The sequence below is a fragment of the Conger conger genome, chromosome 16, assembly GCF_963514075.1.
Source record: "Conger conger chromosome 16, fConCon1.1, whole genome shotgun sequence".
NCBI classification, from domain to species: Eukaryota; Metazoa; Chordata; class Actinopteri; order Anguilliformes; family Congridae; genus Conger; species Conger conger.
The window spans coordinates 13,823,816-13,850,395 of record NC_083775.1 but is presented as its reverse complement, the minus strand read 5'-3'; the positions used below and the strand labels follow the sequence as shown (position 1 = coordinate 13,850,395).

Here is a 26,580-nt window from a genome sequence, read left to right as displayed (position 1 = left end):
GATTATTGTCAGAGAAAACAAGACGTATGTATAAAATAAATGCTAAATGAATTTGCTCTGTGGAGGCATGGGAAGCTAAAACACCTTGTTGTGTTTGTTGTGTGGTTCATTTTCTACTTATGTGTGTGTAAAGTTGTGTTGTTTATTTTTATACTGTATATTAGACATGCTGGGAAATTATGTGTCACCATGGATGACGTGTGGGTTTTCTCGATGGCTTGGTTGAGGGTTGTTTCTGCATGGGTCAAGTATCGTAGATGAGCCCATTCTTTAATGCATACCATCTTCATTTATCCCCCATAGGATGTCTAAATTCATCTTGTCCCATTATGTTGTATTACAATAAACAATGAATGAGAATTATATGAAATATTTAAAGGTGATTTTTGCATGACTACTTTTTTTAGTAACGCTAAACTTGCTGTCTTTTTATTCTACTCTGTTTCAATAGCATTTAAACAGAATCACTGCCCTTTTTTAATAATGCCGTGTTGCAGTTGCCTCTTGAGTGTGAAAACAGGGTCTTACTCCCTTCTTAAAGGAGCACTGTCCTGTTTTTGTCAGTTGAGCTTATTTGGATTAAATTCGTAAATTATGTGTGTCGGCATTTTTAAAATCACCGTCAGTGTTGCAGTTTCCTAAATATGGGGCCAAACTTGTAAGGGCAATTGCGTCCAGTGTTTGGCTTGAATCTCCAGCCCGTGTTACCCAGCAGGTAACAGGCGCTCAAACTCCACCCTTGAATGCTGAGACTGGTTTATGGGTAGCCACCCATCCAGGCGATCATATGACACTCCAACGAAAATACTGCAACATTAGCATACAGATATCACGCAACCTACCTTGGCTAGCCTGAGCGATATGACGGACTGCTCTGACTTCACCGAGTTACAGGGTGAGCTTTTCGATTTTGACAAAGAAATACAACCTTACAGTTGGTAAGTACTGCAGGATGTAGCCAGGGTTATATCAAAGTTATTATTGGCAGTGATGCAAACTCTCTGTTTCCGTGTTCCTGTCTATCTCCCTCGCTCATGTAATTCTTCATCTGTAAATTCCGGTTCAAAACTGTAAGGTTGTATTTCTTCAGAATCGTAACTCGATCAAAGTCAGAGCTGTCCGTCATATAACTCAGGCTTGTCAAGGTAGGTTCTGCGATATTTGAATGCTAACATTACCGTATAGTCTGGGAGTGTCATTTGATCGTCTGGATGGGTGGCAGTCCATGAAGCAGTTTCTGCATTCAAAAGGAAACACAGGATGGAGATTCAAGCGTTGTATGTTTTGTCCCATATTAAGGAAACGGCTACATTGACGGCAATTTTAAAAAGGCCTACACACATTACATTATTAATGGCATTTGGCAGACGCTCTTTTCCAGAGCAAAGTGCAAAGTGCATACCCATAACCAGGGATAAGAGTGCTGAAAGACCCTAGAGCGAAGTACAATTTCAACTTCTACCTACAAAACAAAGATAAGGACCAGGGCCTATTTGATCATCTTTTCTTTTCTTTTTTTAAAATCATAATACCGCAACACGCAAATGTATGAATTTAAGCATTTCATTAAAATAAGCCCAATGAAGAAAGCGTGACGGTAATAGAATCTCCATTGTCTGTGGTTATCCTCGTCAAAGACTCCAGTCACAAGGAGAATGTCCAGTGCCTAATGAAAATGTTACATTTGTGACAGAGGAAGAGGGGTGGGGTATGGAACTAAACACAACAATGTTTGCAATGGCTAAACTGAGGACCAGTTCCAGTCAAAATCACAGCAAACTCCTCAGTATCCCACAGCAGGAGAATTTGGTCTTTGGACACTTAAATACTCGTAGAATTTTGGTAATTTACATTTTAATTCACAGAGCTTCCATTTAAGTGGCTGCCAATCAGATGTGAATTTCATAACAGAATGTACACATTATCAGTCCTCTAGCCCCAATATATACAAATAACATACTGCATAGCAAACAGAAATGTGCAAATGTTCGTTTTCTCCAGATCTCTCAGCTAAAGATTTGCCTGGGGACCTTTGCATGTGTTTTACCACATTTGCAAACAAAAACATTGTAAATCAGGAGTGTGAATGTTGCAATGTTTTTTTCCCTTTCTTTTTCAGTACCCTCACATACTGTATACATTTTTGAAGATATGATTCCCTCCTTTTTGTTTACAGATTAGTATTCCTGATACTGGGCTGAGGTCAGTGCAGTAGTCTTTTGCATTTAAAATAGATATTCATACTCAATATAACAGCCCAAACTAAGAAACTCTGATTATTCTGATAGCAGAACCCATATAATATGTTTTATCTGTCAACATGTTTTAGGCGTGTTCTGGGTTCTGTGTTTGGGTTTGTTTATATTATTTTTAAATGGATAATATTTTATCTAAACATATGCTAGTTAATCAATTGGGGACATACTGCATGGTGGTTTCATATATATTGTTATTACTTTTGATGTTTTGATGACTCATATCTTTATGAAATCACAAAGATAATAAAAACGGGTTTGATGAATAAAGTGCACAAGTAATGGAGCATTTTTATTGTACACTGTCTGGTACAATCTGACTGTCAGTTCTGCACATGATGAGTGTATGAAGCTTGTTTTGTGTGGTTCTCAGTTTTGGAGAGCTGTGGCAGGCCCAGTCGGGTGGTGCACACTGTGTCAGGCCCGCACAAAGTGCTTGGTGAGTGTATAACACAGACATCTCAAAGCTTCCTGCCCCCATGTTTGCATACGATGTTTGGTTTTCAAAATAAGCTTTTTCAAGCATGTTCCATCACAATTCAGCCTGCATATTTTCTGTCAGTTTACCTGTCCCAGCAAGTAACAACCAAAGATGAACAATGGCCATTTGTCACTGTTACTGGGTGAGTAGGTGATGCTTCTTAACCAGGTTAGATGTCTTGCCTTAAATACATGTTGATTTTATTTCTTAATCTTTTTTTAATTTAGTCTTTATTTTTTGGTCCTCTGGATCTTATATACAATGACGGCCTTCTTTTACTTGTGGTTAATTTCCCTTGATCATGGTACCTGACCTTAATTGCTTCAGTTAATTATCCAGGACTATAAATAAATTGTTAGGAATGTAAACTGTGTAAGAGCCTCTGCTATATTCATAAAATGTCCTGTAAACATTTTTGTTACCATGTCACATTTATTTGTTTCCAGGCTTTTTGCTTTCCTTGACAGCCTGTTACATTTGTATTCAAGAGGGTGAGTAATTCCTTGTTTAATCTGTGTGTAACTGTTGCTAACTCTGATTCTACTGAAATTGACAAGCAAGAGACTTCCTGAATAAGATTTTGTAAATATGTTGAATTGTTCAAAGCAATGTTTGTGCCTCTACTGGATAAAACATGCTGTTTGTACCTATGGTACAGTGATATCATGAAACGTATTTTGTGTTCCAAACACAAGGGTATTTTGCTTTCTGTGGTTTTATATTTATTAATGCAGTAATACTGCTAATACCCGTATACAGTATACAGTATAGATATTTTAAAAAAATTATTTGGTATATTTTATGTATACGTTGTGTTGTGTGTGCAGCACATTGGATTTGAAATGAAACAATAAATGTGAGGTTCAAGTGCAGCTTTAATTTAAGCATTTACATCCATATTGGATTAAATGCAAAGGAATTTAGTCCCCCCATTTTATGGGACCAGTGCATTTGAACAGTTGGCTTCTCATCTCTTTATGATTAGTCAGGAGTATTCAGTCGCATGCTTAGTACAGGTATACAAAAGCTTTAAGTATCCAGTCTTGATTTTAGGCTTTTAATTGCCTTTGGAGTCTGTTTTTGGTGTTTGTGAACAAGAGGACCAGCATTGTTCAAAGTCAATGAGACCTTTATGTGGCTGAGAAATAAGAAGAAATAAGACATTGGTGCAACAAAAGGTTTACCAAAACAACTGTTTGGAACATCACACAGAAGCACTGGTGTATGTTTGGGTACAATTTGGCCCCATGCAAGAACCACTCAAACAGATTTTTCTTAAATCACTTGTATGAGTTTTTTCTTAGGAACAACATTCATGAGCTATCATACAAATCAGGTAAACAAGGCATTCCATTCATTTCCTATGGAGAAGCTTACCATGCAGAACCTCGGATTAAACTTTCAAACTACGCATTGCAAATCAAATATGAATCAAGTATCAGCAACTGCATTGCTTATTTCTCACCCCTTTTTCTGGGATATTAACGCTCAAACTCACGCTGATGGTCTGCACTTTAACCTTATTGTTTCATTTCATATCCATATACAGAACCAAAATAACAGAAATTGTACCAATGTCCAAATACTTATGGACTGCACTGTATAATGAACATTATCCTTTTCCTCAAATACAATTTTGAATGCTATTCTGGAGAATCTTGTACTCCATCTGCTTTTGCATGATGTATTACTTGCAGATTTCCCATTATAAGAACCACATTAGTACTTTTGTCTAAAACGGAAAATAACATTGAAAAAATACAAATTTGACTTACTATCAATACAAATAACGCCCACGTGAACTACTGAAGGAAATATATAGCGAGTCATTTTTGGAAACTTTGGAATCTTTGATTTCAGTGAGAAGCAGACGGAAAGGTCTGCAGTATACCTTTGAAGGCTACATACGTAATGTAATTCAAATTACTAGTTAAATGTTTTCTTTGGTTGTTCACATGCTTTCATGGTTGAGAATGCCTAATTTGCTTTGTCGGGCACAAGCTTGACGGATGTAACAACAGTACCGGCTGGGGGGGCTTAGCAAAGAGTGCGTTTGAGAATAGGGCCACTTTGTCGCAAATGCCAGGGTCATTGTTCCCAGTCCGTCACTCCTGTGAAAATTTCTATATACATACCTTAATTTTTTACTTTGTCTATCCCTTGTTATTGTACTATTGCCCTTCTATGTATTTCACCAGATGTCTATTTGTTAGGCCGCCCTCACTCCCATGCCCTGCCTAGTTTGTCTCTTCCTGCTTCCGAGTTCTGCCTTTGTAATCCTTTCCCCTGGTTCTAGCCTCCTTTCCCCCGTGCCCTTGTGGTATTCTGTCTGTTTTTGCTCAGTTTTGGATTTTCCTGGTTTTTGACATCTGCCTGAATTTCGCTTTGTACTTTTGCTGGTTTGGTCTGTCTCCTTGGTTATTGAACTCCTGGTTTACGATTACGCTCTGCCTGCCCCGCATGTACCTGTCTGCCTGGATTTCGACCATTACCTGTTTTTTGGATTACGTTCTTGTCTGCCCCTTGTAAATAAAACCTGCCTTTTAGACGTTACTCCTGCATCAGCTTTTGGTTCCTCTGTCCCCAAAACCTGACAGCAACACCTTCATAAATAATGGAAAAGATTTCACTTTAAAATACATGAAGTAAAATTCTACATAAAGCATCTATGAATTATTTAAAAAGCAATACTTCATTAAGCACCAGCATTAGGCAATGACATTGAAAAGGATGCCACTTTGCAGGATGAATGTCAGTAAAGCGTACATTAGTAAGCTTCTACATGTTTTTTTGAAAGTTCAGCATTAGTTATAACTTTGGTTTTGGGGTGGAAAGTAAAAAAGGGGATGTTGTGAGAAGAGTCAAAGACCTCAGCTTTTCAAGGTCCAGTGGAAGACCAAGACTGGCTAAAGGTCCATGTGTTCTTGTGAGCCTGGAGTAGGTGATAGTATTTAAAAGGCATTTGTATCACTAATTTATCTTCACTGTCAGAGTTGTCTAGCACATATTTAATGTGAGAGATCTTTATCACCATAGTGTCAAGGTGACCAGTTTCCCTTGGGCTGATTTCTACAGGCTGATTTTGAAGTATGATATTTGCTTATGTACAGTATGGTTAATGAGGCCATTATTTTGTCTTCATGAAGGCTTTACATATGATTCATAAAGCCTTTATAAGCAACACTTTGTTTAAAGTGTGACCAAGATGACACGTTTTTAAGTAATGCCAGAGATGATGCTACCAAAAAACCTGGGTCAAATACATAATTATTTTTAATTCAAATACTTTTCTATGCTCAAATGATCTTGCCTGTTGCAGTTGAACCAACCAAGAGGGCCGTAATGTGGGGTTTGCCCTTTTTGAGAGTATCCCATGGTTTCCAAAACACCAGACAAACTCAGTAAAGCAGAGAAAACTATATGAATCCAAAACGATTGCATATTTTACCCAGGTCTGGTTACCAATTACATTTTTATATAAGTGTGTAATTTGTAATCAGTACTTTTTTCTCCCCCTTCCTTTGCAGAAGAAAATGTGGCCATTGACAAACCATCTATTCAGTCATCCGTGACATATCGTGGTCATGCACACAAAGCAAATGACGGGAATCGCAATCCATTTTATGGGGGTGGCTCCTGCATCCACACAGCAGGGGAAAGAAATCCCTGGTGGAGAGTAGACCTGTATGCTCCTCACAATATCTCCTCTGTGGCTGTGACCAACAGACATGGCTGGTCATACAGAGTCAGCGGTGCAGAGATTCGCATTGGAAACTCTCTGGTAGACAATGGCAACAGTAATCCATTGTGAGGCAATGATACTCTACTCTGATATTCAGCACACAAATGTACATGCAGGCAAACACACACACACACACACACACACACACACACACTCTTACACACATGCACCCATATTCACACACAATCAATCACACACACACATGTACGAACACTCTCTCTCACACACACACACACACTCACACTCACATGCTCATACACGCATGCACCCGTATTTACACACACTCAATCACTCACACATGTACGGACACTTACACACACACATCCACACATACGCATGCACGTGCCCCTGTACACAGGGGCTCACACACAGACGCACAGCCACACATGTATATAAACACACATTTATTCAGCAGATAATCATATCCAGGGAAACTTACATACAAACGAGTGCTGCATGGAATGCGCAGAGGGAGTGCAGTCAGGGAACTCTACCGCAGCTGTCATATACACACGCATTTCCATACTCAACCAATCAGCTCGGAATGCCTTTTTAAAATAATTTTCTTTCCATTTTTCTCCCATTTTGGGAGACTGGCCCCACCGATGCACGACCTGGGAGCGGCGGCCAAAACATATTTGGCCAAACGAGATGCAAACCCTGGTCCTTGGTGGGCAGCTGCATCGAACCAAAGTTCCATGCCTTAACCATTTTACCACCGCGACACCCTAGAGCACCTTTCTTAAACCAACAAGCAGGCTTTCCCTGACTGCTCATCGCCTGTGCTGCTTCTGCATGCATGCTTGCGAATGCACAAATTGTGCTCACCCTCCACCACCCCAGCTACCACCGGTAGTATGGATCTGCTTCTAGGCACTGGGGGGGGGGTGGTGGATGTTTTCACAAAAGTGAAAAGTCTAATCAATTGTAAGTTGCTTTGGATAAAAGCGTCAGCCAAATGACATGTAATGAAATGAGTAAGATTTGTAATTCTGTAGAGATAACTACAATTATATCAAAGAGAATTAATCATATTAAAAGTTTACGTGAGGACATTGTGGAAATCGTATGTTCCTGTAGCAGTGCTGCAGTTGCCAGTTATATGTGCTGGGGTTGAAATTAATTAAAGGGACCCCAGATTTGCTGCAAAGAGTCAGTGTCCTCCCTGAGATCTGAGAACATAATCTCACGAAAGGGAGAATCTTTCCTCCCTTTAGAGACTGCAGACAGTTATCCCATATGATATTTTGCCAATTTGAAGTGGAATAGTTCCTTAAATTCAGAATACTCTCAATAGTTCTTCATATAATTTATCTCATGAAGGAGAGTGTTTTTTTAATGTATTTTTCATAAAAATATACTTTTTCATGTCATAAGTTTGTTTTGGGCATCAGAATAGGCATGTCACGTCATTGAACCGCAGTGAGGTCCAGAATTTTTGGGACAAACTAATTTCTGGATTTGGCTCTGAACTGCACAATTCTAGATTTGTAATGAAATCTTGTTTTGCTTTAGATGTCTTGCATGAAGAGCTTGCTTCAGGCCATTTCAATAGGGTTAATTCCATGACATTATATGGTGCTAGATACTATTTAGTCTTTAGGCAAACTTGTCAGTAGGTACACTTCAGTGGTTGGAAATTGCGAGTAATGCTGGGCTGAACGGCCTATTCTGGTCATATGTTATGCTATGTTAGATTATGTTATCTAATTGCTACCCTCGTAATTATTATATCTTTCATTTTGCAGGTGTGCTACGATTCCCAGCATCCCTCCAGGGAAGACTGCATCCTATCAGTGCCATGGGATGGAAGGACGATACGTGACCATTTCATTATCATTAATTCAAAGGAGAATTCTCAATTTCTGTGAAGTAGAGGTCTACGCCCCTGTCGTTCATGAAGGTACCGAATTTATTGAAAATGTATATTACGTATCACGGATTCCATAATTTGATACATTTTGTGGCTTTCCCTGTTTTTTTTTTTTGCTTTATAGGTCATTTAAATGTGTGATTTTTTGGCTGTTTTGGATGGTAAACTTAACATAACCTATAATGTAATGTGTACTGTATATGCCTAAACATTTAAACTGCCAAATGCTGGGAGAAACGATGGATGGGTGCTGTAGAGTACAAGTCTGCATGCTGTTTTGTATTCCAACCCATTATGCAATTATTTTAGCTTTCTGACAATGGGGCAGAGATGGGGACTCGAGTCAGCGACTCGGACTCAAGTCACACGAGTCGCACATACACAGACTCCAGACTCGACTCGGACTCGTCCAAAAATGACTTGAGACTCGACTCGGACTCGTCAATAAGGACTTGTGAACAATAACAGTCTGCCAAATGGCATCGTGAAAATGACGTAGTGAGTATTTATATGAAAGATATTCCTTAGTTAAAACGCACCCAATGTCGTTTTACGCGCCACATTGTGCGCCTGTTAGTAGTTTTAACCATAGCAACGCCCTACACTGTATTCCTTGCAGCATAGCTCGCTAAGATTACAGTTCCGCATGTGAGTTTAAATAATTCTGGCCTGTCGAGCCGAACAAAATGATCGCAACTAGCGAAATGTGGATAATTAAAATAAAACATGCAGAAAAATTTCAACAGACATTTGAAAACTCATACGGAAGGGTAAGTCAGTTCACAAGCACCGGAGCTGATCCCACCGCTGTTCACTGTTGCGTTAATGTAACTCGCGTTTCAGACTCAGTATAGCTAATGTTCGTCTCACCGTTTGAACAGCATAACAGAAGCGCATATTTTCTTATTTTGTTGACAGCCAAGTTGCAGCGATATTGGCTTACATTTCAAATGGTTGATCTTGAAAAGTTATGCAAGCTAGAGAACCATGAGTATACTTCAGGTTGGCTTGAAAAGCCCGTACATTTTCATTGTCAACGTATTTCACACAAGCTGCTGGGTTTTCAGTAAAACGGCCATGTAATGGGATTTTGATCTGGAGCCTGATGCATTATTTTAAAAATCTTTCAATATGGTCTTTAAGATCGATATGCAAGCAGAACGGAGTGTGCGGCCTGTAGCGTACTGGTTACGGTGCATGACTGGGACCCGCAAGGTCGGTGGTTCGATCCCCGGTGTAGCCACAATATGAACTGCTGTTGGGCCCTTGAGCAAGGCCCTTAACCCTGCATTGCTCCAGGGGAGGATTGTCTCCTGCTTAGTCTAATCGACTGTACGTTGCTCTGGATAAGAGTGTCTGCCAAATGCCATTAATTTAATGTAGTGAGTGATTTTGTTAGGTGACGTTATATACTAGTTGCGTGGACATTGTTTGGTGTTCCAGTGTCATACAAATATGAACTATTTTCGAGAGCTTGTTTGTAATTGACGTTAACATTAAAAGCTACCGTAGAACCCGACTTTGTCATGTACTGTAGTTGCATGCAGTTTTTGAAATGCCACTATTGGCACAATATAGCATAATGTAGATGTAGTCCCAAAATCATAGCTCCTGATTATTTGCATGAACAATATCTAGCCTCTTTAGATTTTTTTGAATGATTAAACTAAATGCTTAACAGTTACCTTTCATTTAAAAATTCCAAAGTAAGAGTATATTAATAAACCAATACTGCAACGTGATTCAAATTTCAACACTTTGTAACTTTTTTTACAAATAATTGGACTCTAGCTCAGAGACTTGAGACTTGACTTGGATTCTAGCACAGAGAATTGTGAACATCTCTGCAATGGGGTGCGAAATGTAACTTTTATTTTGCCATGCATTTTCTTCCACATGTAACTGAAATATCTCTTATTTCATTTAAAAATGACAATTTTCCCAACATTTATGATCTTTGACATGCCAGGTGTAAATCCCCAAATTATCCCAAAATTATATAGATTGAACTTGGGACAAAGACATATTTTTTCTTGATTTGGCTCTGTACTCCACAATTAAAACTATCAAACAATTCAGAGGTGGTTAAAATGGTTATGTTTTTTTAAAGGAGATTCTTATATTTTGGTTTCACCATGTATAAATTACAGCACTTCACATATCCCACCCATTTCAGGACATGTAAGATTGAGAGCTTTCTGTATCTAGCCTTGATGTACAGTATATGTAGGCTTTTGATTTCATTTGGAGCCCACTGGCTTTGGCAACATGAAGACCAGAGTTGTGCCAATGAAAGTCAAGGAAGCTATTATGCGACTGAGAAATAAGAACAATCAGAGACCTTAGGCTAACCAAAATCAACAGTTTGTAACGCCATTAAGAAGAAAGCACTGATTAGATCAGAAATCGTAAAGAACCCGGCAGGTGCACTGACAAAAAGAAAGTGCTCAGTGAGTGTAGTGCCTCCATTTTAGGGGACCAAGAGTACATTTTGGGATAGTACATTTAACATTTTTACACAAAAAGGGACATTTGTAATCTGAGGAAATGTGTTTGGTTAATGTGGGAAAAATGCACAGTAAAATAATAGCATTTTATGTTGGTATTCCATAGGTGACAGCTCTATAAACTATGCTGGTTCACTCCTGTACTTGAGTTAGTTTTCAGGTTGGTAATGCGCGCTGATATTTCTTTTTTTTATTTTATTCTTTTAAAGATATTTTTTAGGCCTTTTTCAGCTTTATTGGACAGTGTATAGTATAAAGAGACAGGAAGAATGGGAGCGAGAGAGAGGGGAAGACATGCGACAAATGTCGCACGGTCGGATTCGAACCGCCGACGTCACGGCTCACAATGAGCATGCGGTCAGTGCTCTACAGGCTGCGCCACCGAGACACCCCATGCACGCTGATATTTCTAATACAGTGAGAGACCCAACCACTATGAAAAATGTCCATGCTTGACTTAGGCTTTGTAACTGAACTACATTTTTCCCCAAAGTGAATTTATTTACTTTTGTACATGTCTCATCCAGTCGTTTGTGAACATCCGGTGATGCTGCTGGAACTCCATCGCAACATTGGCTATGATGCCAACGATTTCCAGGAGTTTCCAGCTTGTGATGATCATCTGGGTGGGAGGTGGGTGCGCTTCTCCGGACTCGTTGGTGACATTATACCCGAATCCTGCGTTGGATCATGCTGCTCTGGTTCACTTCACGCCGCGTATCTGGGGTTCACTCACCCGCAACTGGGGGATGGCATCAAAAAAGGCAGCGTACACCTCAGGTCATTGGAGAGCTGCTCCATCGATTCCGTTGACGGGATGCGAGTTCTGGCTTGTCCCGGAGGGCACTACGTTTACCGTTTGCCAGCTTTATCATGTCCAGCTACCTTTGCTGTTCGTGAGTATCAGCCCTTGTATTACTATGCCCCGGCTCCCCTGACCCCCCTTAAGATATCCTTTGTTTTACTTTTTTCCTTTCTGAGTTATGTTATACTAGGTATAGCCATGTAAAGATAAAGATATCATTCTACTGGTACCTTCTTGGTCATAGCACATTTTTGTTTACCTGAGAATAGAACTGTTCTCCACTACTGTGCACCACTCTTGAGACTTAACTGTCTGTTAAGTGATTTGTAATGTAATGCAATGTGATGTAATATACACCACAAACCAAGGGCAGTTACTCACTATTGTTTGTGTGTATGCAGGTCACAGCAACTGTTCCTCGGCTTCCTGTGGACCCCTTGCAGACTGTAACGAAGATGGAGCCTGTGTCTGCTTATCAGGATACAGGCTACGTATGAGTGGCCTGCCACCTACAGGCTATTTTTGTGAAGGTAAGGAAAATATGGTAATTTAATTGATCTATAAAATAATGTTTTCAGTTTAAAAATGTCATGAACTGGCCACTGGTCTGCCTCATAATGGCTTCCTTGACTGTCTTTAGAACAACTCTGGGCCTCATATTGACAAATGCCAATAACAGACTCCAAAAGCCTAGAAGCTGAAAGCTGTCTTATACTTGCACTAAAGAAGCAATTGAATAATTGATTAATCAGAAACAGTTGAGAAGCCAACAGTCCAGGACTCCTTCCCAGGAATGTAGACCAACAAAATTGTCTATGTGTGCATTCTACTGTGCTTTTAAACAATAACAGTAGGCTAGTCTACTACATAAAAGCCCACATGCATATTTTTTCTGTTTGAGCTTTTCATATCATCGCGGAGCTATTGATTTGTGTTCCATACAGTAAAACAATTCAATTTTGGTAGAAGTATGCATATTATAGGGTCAAATTGCTATTTTTCTGAGCTGTTTGTAAAACGATGTCCCCCGACACATGACGTATGATTTTGTATAATTATCAAATTACGCTGCTAAATGTTAACACCGAGAGGTGACCACTGGAGGTGTCCGGGGTGGGGGAATTGGGCTTTGGGGGCGGGGTTTCAAAAAACCTACTCCTCTTTGCAAACATTTTGTGGGCATTTCAGATAGAAAAACCAGGAAGAGAACGCTGATGTGTGTGGGACTTTAATAACAATATGAAGAAGATATTGAAGGTTAACCAACAGAGCCATCAAATTAGCCTACATTATGACCAATGCAAGCCCCTTTTCCCTTTGTTAGTTCAATGCAAACTTGTGGGCTAATGCCAAAATGTATGTTTTAACTCCATGTATAATGTCAGAATCATGGTAAATCAGTTGACAAACCAGTCAAAAGCCAGCCAATGACAGGGAGTAGCCAGCCTCGTAGGTAGGGTGGGTTGTCTAGGTAGGATGCTAGTCTAGGAAAGTGAGTGAGGCGAGTGACTGTCCAGCTATAGCGTTATAACATTTTCCTACTTCTCATCCTGAATCAATGGAAGTTTTTTCTGTGTCTGTGTGTGTGTGTGCATGTGTGTGTGTGTGTGTGTGTCTGTATGCATGTGAGAGAGCAAGCGAGAGAGAGGGAGAGAGAGAGAGAGAGTACGGGGTGGAGTAGTTAAGTTTGACGCTAACAAACTCACAATAGTTTGGAACTGATCAAATATCACATGATAACATCATAACCCTGTCACCCATCTTCCACAGAAATTAATGAGTGTACAGATGACCCCAACATCTGTGGTCCCAACACTAATTGCACCAACACTCCTGGGAGTCACATCTGTACCTGTCACCATGGGTATCGTGTCATCATCTCAGGCTCCATGCCCAGCACCTCAAACCCCTGTGAAGGTCAGACCATCCCAAACACAATCAGGATTGAGAACAGAAGTTGGTTAGTTGACAGTGTGTGATATTGAGTAGATGGGTTACGTCTTGCAGATGTGGATGAGTGTGCCGAGAACATATGTGTTCCCAACTCTGCATGCGACAACACTCCCGGAAGTTATTCCTGCATCTGCCTGGATGGGTACATCTCCTCTTCTGGACTTACCTGGGAGGAGGGAGTTACCTTGTGCAAGAGTAAGTGGTAGATGAAATGATTTTTGAGTTCATGAACCTTATGTGGTGCCAATTCTTCTCAATGATCTCTCTCTTTAGGTTCAGAGGAATTTCTTGCTTCTCTAAACCCTCCAGAGGTAAGTTGGTAACTGAGGAAGAACTGACTGTGGGAAGGCCAGTAAAGGATAGCGCCAGATACAGAAAGCAACTATTTTGCCTTCTTTCTTCACAGGGCCAGTCACGTGAAATGTTCTTCCTCAGTGAAATCAACAAGGATTTGGAGAACAACCCTGATATTGTACTGTCTGAGAAGGTTTGTACATGGGCTGTTTGAGAAAGATATTTACTGTGAATGTCCATCTGTATAAGTGCCAAAGTGTGCTGGGAGTGTACGGCAGGTGATGATTTTTATACTACTGCTGACCCCCTTAGACGGTGACAAATGTCCTGGGCACGACCATGTCCGTCACAGAAAACATATCCCCTGACAAGACAAAGGAAGACCAAGTGAAGACAGCCAACATGGTCCTGAAAATCTCAGAGGGGCTGGTGTCTGCCCTGGTTGAGCCCAAATCTCAGGAAAATAATACAGAGTCTCGGAAAACTGTGAAGACACCAACCATGGGTAGGATACAGTGGGTGGCTCCATTGAATGTTTAGTTATCTAATTCCTGGTTTGGTGAGCTCCTTGGTCATTGTGTTGAAGAAGCTTTACTTGCAGACATACCACAGGTGTCCATTTCATGAGCCAGACATTCTTCCCATCAGAAATTGTCTTCCACTGAGCAATGCTATGGCCCACTGCTTTCTGCCAACAACAGTTAACACTGCATGGCAGGATGAATCACACAGTGGCACAGCACAAAATTGGTTAAAGTTAAAAAGATTTATTTCTCTTGTGCTTCATGATGATATTTTTATTGTCCTCTCATAGAAATTAATATAGTGAGCCTTAAAGGGAATATGACTGGGATGCCTGCACTAGTTGCCAAGGGAAACATGATGGAAATCAATCTTGCAGCTGTTGCTAAAAACAACAATGGTAAGAGCTGGAGGCCAGTAAGGATGATGTAAAGTGATGATGATGTCAAATTTATTTTGCGGGTGATACTGATGATGATTAAATTACCTGTGGTGATGAAGATGACGGAGCATAACCAGTGTCTCTCTGGCCCAGGATCCGCTTCTGCAGTTCTGATGTCAGTCAGCGGGGTGGACAAGTTCATGAGTCCCAATTTCTTCGAGAGTGAAAATGTCACAGAGATATATTCTGACATCATCACCGCCACACTGCCTAAGACGAAACACAGGGAGCTCCCTGAGCCTGTCAACTTTACTATGTTCCACAAGAAGGTACGGAACTGGGCAGTTCACAGTGGGACAGAACTAACCTCAAGCCTTTCATGGTATTATGATCAGTAGTGTCCAAGTCACCTTTGAGACAATCAGATATATCCTTGTGTTCCTACCTCTCAAAGTACATATACTCATTAGATTACACAGTAAACCTTGGCCTTGGTGGTCACCATTGTTTGGCGAGAATGACTGCACCTGCACACAACGGCCATTTTTCATGGCTTATATCATTCTCAGGCCAGCAGAAAATATATACAGTGGGGTATTCAAACCCCTTTGCTTTTTGCACACTTTATTATGTTTAGATTTTAAGATGAGGGATATGCCCTAGATGAGGAAGGGGAAAATATGAAAGGGAATACATAACTCCCTGGCACTCAGCCAGCCAAAATCACAATGTACATGTACAAAACAGTTGTGAGTCTACTCTGTTGCATGCAAGGAAATTATAAACGGCAGGGAAAATCAGCCTCATGCCTTGATGACTCGGCAACGGTAAAATGTGGCGAGGGGGCGTGGGTATTCAAACAGAGCACGGGAGAGAACTACTTGGTCTTCCAGCTACGGGATAGCCTACCTAGGACTGTAAACAAGAAAGGTAAAATGAAAATATACACAAGACATCCCGTCTCTATGAGACTTACGCGGACGTAACCTAACTACACAATCCGCCACGAGAATCTCCAACATAGATCCCCAGGCTATCGGAGGTGCGCAAAGCTCACTCTGATAAGGGCGTTACCCCCAACAGCGGCGTATTGAGACTTGAGGCGATACGTACAATAATATACATAAACTCTGACAAAAACAAAATGCTTTGAATGAAGTGACAGAAACACCTCGCTATACTCAAACGAACCTAAAGCGGCTTTGGAACCAGCTCACTGCGGGAAACAGACTCACAGCAGTGCCCAGAGACTGTTCAACAAATGGATGGGATGAACATTGCCCGTCTTCCAACTGTCGCGGCTGCTATTTGTGCCCAAAATAAAATGTGAAAGTGAAGGTGAGACAGACCGTCCTCATCACCCTAAAATGATGATGGGTTGCTGCGTTTTCAGCTCCCATACTCTTCATCGAAACAGGTAAATGAGTTCAGTCCGTCCACACCTCACATTTCTGCACAAACAAAAAAAAGACAATACAATGAGAAATGACGAAGTAACTATCAAGCCCCGAGTCTCTGACAGACTGGGCTTATATAGATCAGATACACATGTTCGCGTTTACCCGCTCTTCGTGCAATCAGTGACATCAGAGACAACTTTTGCTTTGTGACATAGTGCATTATCATGCTGGAAGTAGCCATTAGAAGATGGATACATTGAAGCCATGAATGGATGCACATGGTAAGCAACAATACTCAAATTTGCTGTGGCTTTGAAGCGATAATTGATAGGTATTAACGGGCTCAAAGTGTGCCAAGAAAACATTCCCCACACCATTACACCACCGCCACCAGCCTGGGCTGTTGGCATCTTCCATTGACCTCTCTCATCAACAAGGTGTTTCTGTCCACAGAACTGCCGCTCACTGGATGTTTTTTGTTTTTCGCACCATTCTACACTCTGTTGAGACTGTTGTGCATGAAAATCAGCAGTTACAGAAATACTCAAACCGGCTCATCTGCCACCAACAATCATGTCATGGTCAAAATCACTGAGATCACATGTTTTCTCCATTCTGATGGTTGAAGTCGAAGCTCCTGATCCGTATCTGCATGATTTTATTTATTGCACTGCTGCCACGCGATTGGCTGATTTGATAATTGCATTAATAAATAGGTGTGTAGGTGTTCCTAATAAAGTGCCCAGTGAGTGTATATATATATATATATATGTTGGTTTAGTGAATCACTAAAGCACAAATGCAAATGAACTCTGCAAAGCAAGAACCAAAATACCCGAGTATGTGTATGTGTTACATTACTAAAACACTAATGCTAATTAGCTACACATACCAAAATCACTCAGTCTCTTCCTCCTTCCTTCTCCCACACACTGTGCTCTGATATATAGTTGTGCCCTGTCGCTCTCTTGTACTGGTCAGTAGAAGTTCCAGGCTGGCCTGGTTACCTGTGTGTACTGGGAGGAACGAGGGGAGGAGACTCGCTGGTCAGTGGATGGGTGCACAGCCTCCTTCTCCAATGAGAACTACACAGTATGCAGCTGTACCCACCTCTCCACCTTCGCTGTCCTGCTGCAGACGGAAGAACAGGTAAGTCTCCTTCATTACATTTGTCATTTGGCAGACGCTTTTAATCCAAAGTGAATTACAAGTGCATCAGTGCTGCTGAGAAGGACATGAGCACAGGACTAGATACTCGGACATAGATGAGCTCTGTGTATCTCCACAGGAAGAGGACAGTTCTCTGCTGGAGGTGGTGAACCTGTTCTGTATGAGTGTGGGTCTGGCCTTCCTCACCCTCGCCATCCTCACATTCCTGCTGTGCACATGGAACCCTAAAATCAACAACACCGCCCGCCTCCACCTCTGTATCTGCCTCTTCTTGGGTCACCTGCTCTTCCTCGTGGGCGTGTCTCGCACTGAGAATGCGGTAGGGGTCAAATGTTCTTTACTTCAGCATTTTTTCAAAGGTTATCAGCTAATAAAGAGTTTGTATTAGGGGTGGAGCTAGCCTGTCATACATACAGGTGTGTGGCATGATGGGAGGCCCACCAGCCCCTCCCCTTTGCCCCCTACCCCCCAACAATCCAAAGAACACTGCTTAATAACAGGCATGCGAGAAGAACTACCTTTATATCTAATTAATTTTGTAAAAACGTCCACAATGTATAATGATCGCCTGGCAATGGGCTACTGCTCCATATCATGTTAATAACGTGATATATATTTGTGTATTTGGCAACCAGCTGGTAACTAACTCCCTCTTTTATGGCTACAGGTACAGAAATGTTGAGCACTCGATGAATGCTCTTCAAGAAACTGTGAAACCCAGAATTTCATTTCTCAAGCTACATTTCTCTTCAACCTGTGGACATAATGTAGAGACCTACTGACGTATGTTAATATACTCCAGTCTTGGAGGGCTGCAGTGTCTGCTGGTGTTTGTGGTTTCCTTTCAGTCAGCAGCCAATTAAGACCTTGAGAACAAAGTGCGTGGACTCTTTCGCCAATGAAAGACTTTGAAAGGTATATCTCGTGCTGAAACACGCCAAAAACCAGTAGACACTGCAGCCCTCCAGGACTGGAGTTTGACACCCCGATATGACACTGATTAGTCTCCTCTGGCTCCCCCAGGTGGTGTGTGCAGTCATTGCAGGCATGCTGCACTTCCTCTTCCTGTCCAGCTTTGTGTGGATGCTGCTGGAGACTCTGCAGCTCTTCATGCTGGTCAGGAGCCTGTCCAAAGTGCAGGTCATCCAGAAGGAGGGGCTGAGGGTACTGTACCTCCTGCTGATTGGCTACGGAGCTCCCCTGGTGGTGGTGGGAGTGTCTGCAGCGGTGTATTCAGACGGCTATGGCAGCAAGGGCGCGTGAGTTTTTATTTTCTGATTGTGCAGAAAAACAAGTTTTGGTCCAGATCATACATTTTTTTTATAGAAAAGTGTACCTTTATGAGCCCATCTAGTGGCTTATGCAAGAAGTAATAGGGTCTAGGACATGATCATTATACCCACCAGATTATGGGTACACTGGCTTCAGACTTTTATTTGAAAATCAGATAATATCAAATAAAAATAAAATAAAAATATATTTTTTCATTTTTGATTATTGGGTCTTGCATCAGCCCCTTTTTTGGGTGAGTATACTTTTTTTTCTAAATTGGCTTCAAAGCCATTCTCAGCCATTCTCTTTTGCTTTCAGTTGCTGGCTAAAAAATGAAAAACACTTCCGTTGGAGTTTTATTGGTCCAGTGGCTGCTGTTCTCGCAGTAAGTGCTTAATATACTCAGTGTACTCTTCAATACTTATGAGTTATACTTACTTACAATACAATACTAAATATGCCTGCGAGAAAAGCATATTTAATGATGAATCATATTGTATTTACGTCAATGCAAAAATTGAAAAAGAAATTTTTTTTTAAAGAACTACAAAGACAATACAATTGCATATTGTTATGTAGCAGACAAGTAGGCGTGTGGTGCCAGGTCCAGAATATTAAGGTCTGTCCACCAGGTGGCAGCACCAGCCCTACAGACAAGTATGGCCACAGCTGTGATTGATTGTAAACATCATGCGCATGCGAGTTCTTGAGAGAGAGTTGGGCTTATTGAAAAGGTGTTTGTGTGCATGGCTGAAAGGCATTTGTGAGGGTAAGGTTTTGGCAGTGTATCATTCTCTTTATTATTTCTTTACTGTTATAATGCATTTGGGTTGCCGGATTGGCCTTATTGTTCTTTAAAGTTTTAATACTGTGCCCTGGGATCTACCGGAGGCCTCAGCCCTTGCCGCTTGGCTCAGAGGGCCTAGCAGAGCCTGCAGCCTTGTGGCCCTGTCCAGAGGTTCAGCGGGAGGTCCGCCACCGCTGCTATACTGGGCAGGATAATAATAATAATAATAATAATAATAATAAACTTTATTTATAAAGCACATTTAAAACAACCATGGTTGACCAAAGTGCTGTACAAAACCAGGCAATAAAATTAAAGATAAAATGAAATAAAATGAGATAAAAAGAAATAAAATGAAATGAAATGAAATGAATGAGATGAATTGCATGCCAGTAAAAGGATAATACTCCTTAAAGAGATAAAGGGAGGTGGGGCTCTGCCCGGTGCCCGCGTCAAAAATTGACGAAAGGTGGCTACGGAGCTCACAACGTTCAAAAAAGTGTTTGTAATTTTTGCTGCAAAAGATGGAAAAATAAGAATGATTTTTTTATTTTTTTTAATGTGGGGGCCAAGTAATATATTTAAAACTCTCATAATGTAACCTATCAAACAGCCTGAGTGGAACTGGCAGGTTTTTGCAGATAAATTAAATTCGTAAAAAGGCTTTGATTTACTTATTTTCTAGTCATGCCAACACAATTAATTTTAATTGTAAAGACAAAAATGTAATTTTGCAGTTGATTGAGGAGCTGATGCCTGGATATATTATGTATGTTTCCTGTGTGTAATCAAACCAGCTCAACTTGGTCTCATTTTGTGTGATCATCTGGAGTCTGCTGCCCACTCTAGCCAACATGAAGAGTGACGTCTCCCAGTCAAAGGACACCAGGTGGGTGTGTACCTGCCTCTGCATGAGTGAACCTTCATGCTAGTGTAGGTTTTTGTGCCAATGTAAGTAATTAATTCCTGGTTGATTAATGTTTGCGTTTTGCTTCTGCCGGATGCATACATAGCTTCTGAATATGGGGGTTGAGATATTGCCATTGTTTCTCTTTCAGGCTGATTATCTTCAAAATTGTTGCCCAGTTTATCATTTTGGGGTGCACCTGGATCCTGGGATTCTTCCAGAGCAGCACTATGTTAAAATACCTCTTCATCATCCTCAACTCACAGCAGGGCACCTTCATCTTCATCGTTCACTGTCTGCTCAACAAAGAGGTGACCGGAACCTCTCCTGTACTGAGACTGTTTATTTTATGGTTTGTGCAGTGGTTGTTACATGGTGATACACATCGTTAGTATTTGAAGATAAGTGTTAATATTGAATGTTGCTGGACACTTGCTGATTAGTCCATTTGTTGTGTAGGTGCGTGAGGAGTACAAGAGGTGGTTCTCATGTCTGTTTAGAACAAAGGAGCCATCAGGAAGTAGAGATTCCCCAAGTAACGTATCTACTGTTCAAAAATAAAGGGTAAGATATTTCATTGTGAGAAACTGCAAGTAAAAATTAAAGCTACACTTAAACTGTAATGTTAATAACTGATATGGTTGGGTATTGAGTACTACAGCTAGATGTACTGTGTTATACTGCTATATGCATAAATACAGTGAGCTCCAGAATTATTTGCACCCTTGATAAATATGCGCAAAAACCCAAAATGTAAAAGATAATGTTGTTATTGACATAAGCTTGATATGAGCCTTATTTTCCAAAGTGTAAAATAGCGGGCTTTGTTAATAATTCAGTGGAATGTATTTCACAATTATACAGGATTCACAATTATTGGCACCCCTGGTTTAATACCTTGTGCAAACATCCCTGGCAAATGTTACATCCACAAGTCTTTTAACGCGGCCGCCTCTAATCCCCGCAAACTGTTTTCAACTTTCTCCTCTCTTCTGGCCCCCCCTCCCCCCCCACCCCCCTCATCACTCACACCTGATGACTTTGTCTCCTTCTTTGAAAAGAAGGTCGATGCTATTCGCAATTCCTTCTCCCCACCCTCCACCCCTGCTGACCCTCCTACCCTCCCCAACTCCCTAACCTCCTTTTCTCCCCTCTCTGACGCCGACACACTGAAACTCCTTACTTCCCACCGCCCAACCACCTGTCCTCTTGACCCCTTCCCCTCTCCCCTCCTACAATCTATATCTGATGACATTCTCCCTTTTCTCTCCTCTCTAATCAACACCTCCCTCTCTTCCGGCACCATGCCCTCTTCCCTGAAGAGGGCCAGAGTCACTCCCCTGCTCAAAAAACCTACTCTTGACCCCTCTGCCCTGAACAACTACCGGCCTGTCTCTCTTCTTCCCTTTCTCTCTAAAACTCTGGAACGGGCGGTCTGCTCCCAACTGTCCACTTATCTTCTCCAGAACAATCTCCATGACCCCAACCAGTCTGGCTTCAAGAGTGGCCACTCCACTGAAACCGCCCTGCTCGCGGTCACTGAGGCACTCCACTCTGCTAAAGCAAAATCCCTCTCCTCTGTCCTCATCTTCCTCGACCTGTCAGCCGCCTTCGATACAGTCAACCATGAGATTCTGCTCTCATCGCTGTCTGGGATGGGTGTCACAGGTTCTGCACTCGCTTGGTTTTCCTCCTACCTCTCTGGTCGCTCCTACCAGGTGACTTGGAGGGGCGCAGTCTCCGACCCTCACCCCCTACGAACTGGAGTCCCGCAGGGCTCGGTTCTTGGGCCTCTCCTCTTCTCGCTATACACCATGTCTCTTGGTTCTGTTATCTCTTCCCACGGCTTTTCTTATCATTCCTACGCTGATGACACCCAACTCTTCATTTCCTTCCCCCCCGACACCCAAATCACCACACGGATCTCTGCCTGCTTGGCTGATATCTCTGCGTGGATGACTTCCCATCACCTGAAGCTCAACCTTGCCAAAACTGAGCTTCTCTACATCCCTGCTAAGTCCTCTCCGTCAATCGACCTCTCACTGACTGTTGAGGACTTTGTAGTTTCCTCCTCCCGTACGGCAAAGAATCTTGGGGTGACTCTTGATAACTGCCTCACCCTGGCTCCACAAGTATCCTCCACTGCCAGAACCTGCAGGTTCTTTCTGTATAATATACGCCGTATCCGTCATCTCCTGACTGAGAAAGCCACCCAGCTCCTAGTCCAGGCGCTCGTCATTTCCCGCCTGGATTACTGCAACTCCCTCCTAGCCGGTCTCCCAGCATATGCCATCAAGCCCCTCCAGTTGGTCCAGAATGCTGCAGCCCGCCTGATCACCAGTCAGCCCAGGTCGGCTCATGTCACTCCGCTTCTCATTGGCCTCCACTGGCTTCCTATTGCCGCACGCATCCGTTTCAAGGCCCTAGTGTTCGCATTTCAGGCTGCTAAGGGGACTGCCCCACCTTACATACAATCCCTGATCACTCCTTACTCCCCAGCTAGACCACTCCGGTCTGCCAGCTCTGGTCGCCTTACGGTTCCCTCTCTACGTGCACCTGGCGGTCGAGCTGCACGTTCACGCCTGTTTTCCGTTCTGGTTCCTCAGTGGTGGAATGACTTGCCTACCACTGTCATAACAGCAGAATCCCTCCCCCTATTTCGACGCAGACTCAAAACCCACCTTTTCAAACTCTACCTTAGTCCTCCCTCCTGATTTCCCCTGCCCCTCCTTTCTGATATCCCTATCCTTGTCTAACCACCCCCCCCCCCCCACAAAAAAAAAAAAAATGCACTTCTGATGACAACTATGTTTAGAACAGCATTTCCTGTGTATTTTGCTAGTTTCTGGATGTGATGCTCTGACTTATGGTAGAACCTATGCACTTGTAAGTCGCTTTGGATTAAAAGCGTCTGCCAAATGACTAAAATGTAAATGTAAATAAGGTTTGAGAAAACATTTGGAGGGATTTTTGACCATTCCTCCATGCAGTATTATTCATATCCTTGGGTTTGTACTCATGGACCCCCCCCCCCCCCCCCCCTCCAGTTCAGACCACAGGTATTGATGGATCTAAGTCTGGATACTGAGGTGGCCATTTGAGAACATGGATGTTTTCATTGAACCATTTATTTACATGTATGCTTGGAGTCATTGTACAGCTTCCTGGCAGAGACAAGATTTTCCTCCAAAATGTCCTGGTACTTTTTAGCATTATTTATCACACTGCACAGCACTCTCTGAACTTTTTATTCTGAAGTAACTCCATGCCAAGTGTCCAACTGCAGTGGCTGTTCTGTCTGGTGTTAACAGCTATGGGTTCCTCTAAACAGTTATCCAAGGATTTCAGAATGAAGATGGTTCAAGAAGGAGAAGGCTATACCCTCTACTTTCCACTGTCAGAAACAGTATTAGAAAATGGAAGATAAATGGAACAGTTGAAGTCAAGGCAAGGTCTGGAAGACTAAGAAAGTTTTCAGATAGAATGGCCCAAGACCTGGTGAGATGCCCAGAAGAACCCACACACCACTGCAAAAAAAGAGTAGCAAACACAGGTCTAACTGTTCACAGGACAACAATACTACATTTAAACCACCAAGACCTAAATGACAGAGTTGCCGGAAAGAATGACCTCAACAGTTGAAGATTGGTTGGGTAGGCAAGCAAGACAATGATCCAAAGAATAGCCTACCTCAAAATCAACCATGAGGTGCCTCCAGGAAAGATGGATGAAGGTTTTGGAATGGCCACCACAGTCCCAGACTTTAATATTATTGAAAATCTGTGAAGAAATCTCAAACATGCCATACATGCAAGCAGGCAGGAAGAATTGGGAAAAATTACAAAGTGAGAATTGAAATAGCTGGCTACAGAAAGTGTTAAAAGCTGTTATGGTTGCCTGAGGAGGAGTTACAAAGTACTAACTGACAGGGCTCCCAAACCTTTGCATAGGGCTTTTTTTTCTTTTTTTATTATTTTGAAACCATAAAAAATTTTGCTTTAAAATTTGAAGAAATGTGTCATGTTTATTGTTGTACATTTTAGAGGTCAGGTTCACTCCTATTCACTTTGAAATTAATTGCTAAGTGAACAGGCTTTTTGACGAGGGGTGCCCAAATTGTTTCAAACTAATATATTTCCCAACTCGATCACTGGAGTAGGGGGCAGCCTTTATCGAAGGTACATGACTGGGACGACAAAAACTACAAAAACTACAATGCACAAAGACATCCCCCAATCTAACGTTCCAAACGACGTTGAAAAACACATAAATCTCGAGTTGTAACCATAGCCTACAGCCCACATCTTTTCCATCGTAACCAATTCATTTTCAAAATCAAATGGATTTTGTAAACTGACCCTCCCCAACTGTACTTGACCTACAGGTTTTGGAGCTTGAAACATACATGGTGCTTTAACTTTTAGAAACCATGCATCTGGATTACATTACATAAAGTAAACATTAATATTCTTAATATAAGGCCAGGACAACACCTTGAACTCTTTGCCATGTTCCTCAAACCATTCCCAAATAAATGTGTGCAGAGTGGCAGGGCGCATTATCCTGATGAGAGGCCACTGCCATCAGGGTATATCGTTGCCATGAAGGGGTTTACCTGGTTCCGCAGTGATGTTTCAGTAGGTGACACGTGTCAAATTGACATCCACATGAATGCCCAGACCCAGGCTTTCCCATCAGAACATTGACCAGAGCATCAGACCTCCTCTACTGGCGTGTCTTCTTCCCGCAATATACCCTGGTGCCATTTCTTCCCCAGGTACACTGTGAACCTGGCTGTCTACATGATGTAAAATAAAATGGGACTCATTGAACCATGCAACCTTCTTCCATTGCTCCAAGGTCCAGTTCCGATGCTCTCATGCCCATTGTAGGCACTTTCGATGGTGGCAAGGGTTAGCATGGGCTCTCTGACTGGTTTGCGGCAATGCAGCAGGATGTGATGCACTGTGCATTGTGACACATTCCTCCCGTAACCATCATAGAAATGATCTCCAACTTGTGCCACAGTAGCCCTTCTGTCAGTTCAGACCAGATGGGATAGCCTTCGTGGCCCTCGTGCAATGATGAGCCTTTGGCTGCCCAACACCGTGTCACTGGTTTGAGGTTTGTTCCTCCTCAGGCCACTGTCAGTAGATACTCCCCACTGCTACCCAGGTGCACCCCACAAGCCTAGCCGTTTCAGAAATGCTCCAACCCAGTTGTCTGGCCATAACGATTTGGCTCTTGGCACATTCGCTCAGGTCTTTATGCCTGCCCATTTCTCCCGCATCCAACATATCGACTACGAGAACCAACCATTCACTTACCCTCTAATATATCCTAGACATGGCCATTCTTACGAGATAATCAACGTTAATCGCTTTGTCTGTGCATGGTCATAATGTTTTGGCCCATCTGTGTATATGTCCGTGTGCAACAAATAAAAAAATTGGGAACATTGGAATGAATTGCGAGTCTGCTACTGTAATCTTTTGGCCAGTCAGCTTTTGCTTTCCAAAAAATTTACCTGGAATTGTTGGAAAAGACTTAATCTGAGTTTTCTGAAACTCTTATAGTAAGTGATAATCCATAGCTTCCTGCTTCGGTATGATCATTCTGAGGGTGCCAGTAATTCTGAAAGGCACTGCATGTTACGTTACATTATTTTGACGTTTGAAGTTTTTTCTTTTACATAAGGAGAGACATTAGGTACTCTGACAGATTGTTTTGTCCAAATTAAAGTTGGCTGTTACAATATGTCTCCCTTTGCTGGGGTACAGAAGGCAGGAAGTCTGATGGTTTTCCACCCTCTTTTGTCATGTTTTCCAGGAAAGCTGGGTCACACCTCAGGAAGTGGACAGGGCATAGGAGTGCCAGACAAGTGCCTGAGAAATGAAGACATTTTATTAAACTGCAAATAGTGCACATTAAACATTAAAAAAGCCTGTTGGACACCTCTTTCGGTAAAATTATATAAAATTTACAACTGGTGTAATTAGACAATTGGGAAATTACATGTACCATGTGGTTTATCTGGGATGAATGCATTTGTTACTAGATTCACAGAGGTAATTGTGTCTGCACAGATAGTAAGCTGTATAAAATATTGAAAAATAACCTTTTTTTCCACTTTTGAATTCAGATGCCTTTTGTTATGAGTGAGGCAAGATGCCATCCGTGTCATGGAAGTGTTATGCATGCCATGTTTTGCAACCGGTGGATAATGACTG

The 26,580-nt window shown here is 41.9% G+C and overlaps 1 protein-coding gene across 1 annotated transcript; it reads left to right on the top strand.

The window, feature by feature from the left end:
- The first annotated feature begins 861 nt into the window (after nt 1-861).
- Nucleotides 862-26,303, top strand: LOC133114058 (adhesion G protein-coupled receptor E2-like). The gene is made up of 15 exons (XM_061223254.1): nt 862-895; nt 2,629-2,694; nt 13,434-13,580; nt 13,890-13,927; nt 14,223-14,415; nt 14,968-15,143; nt 17,199-17,363; nt 17,503-17,703; nt 18,408-18,643; nt 18,711-18,716; nt 18,975-19,041; nt 20,241-20,332; nt 20,502-20,661; nt 20,810-20,914; nt 26,180-26,303. Exons 1-14 carry the CDS (start codon nt 862-864, stop codon nt 20,909-20,911), a joined length of 1,683 nt encoding a protein of 560 aa, XP_061079238.1. The 3' UTR covers nt 20,912-20,914; nt 26,180-26,303.
- The last annotated feature ends 277 nt before the right edge of the window (nt 26,304-26,580 follow it).

Coding starts and splice junctions, on each gene's coding strand:
- LOC133114058 (XM_061223254.1), top strand. CDS start 862: ATGACGGACTGCTCTGACTTCACCGAGTTACAGG. Junction 13,581..13,889: donor CACCTCAAACCCCTGTGAAG/GTCAGACCATCC, acceptor CTCTCTCTTTAG/GTTCAGAGGAATTTCTTGCT. Junction 13,928..14,222: donor CTTCTCTAAACCCTCCAGAG/GTAAGTTGGTAA, acceptor TGACCCCCTTAG/ACGGTGACAAATGTCCTGGG.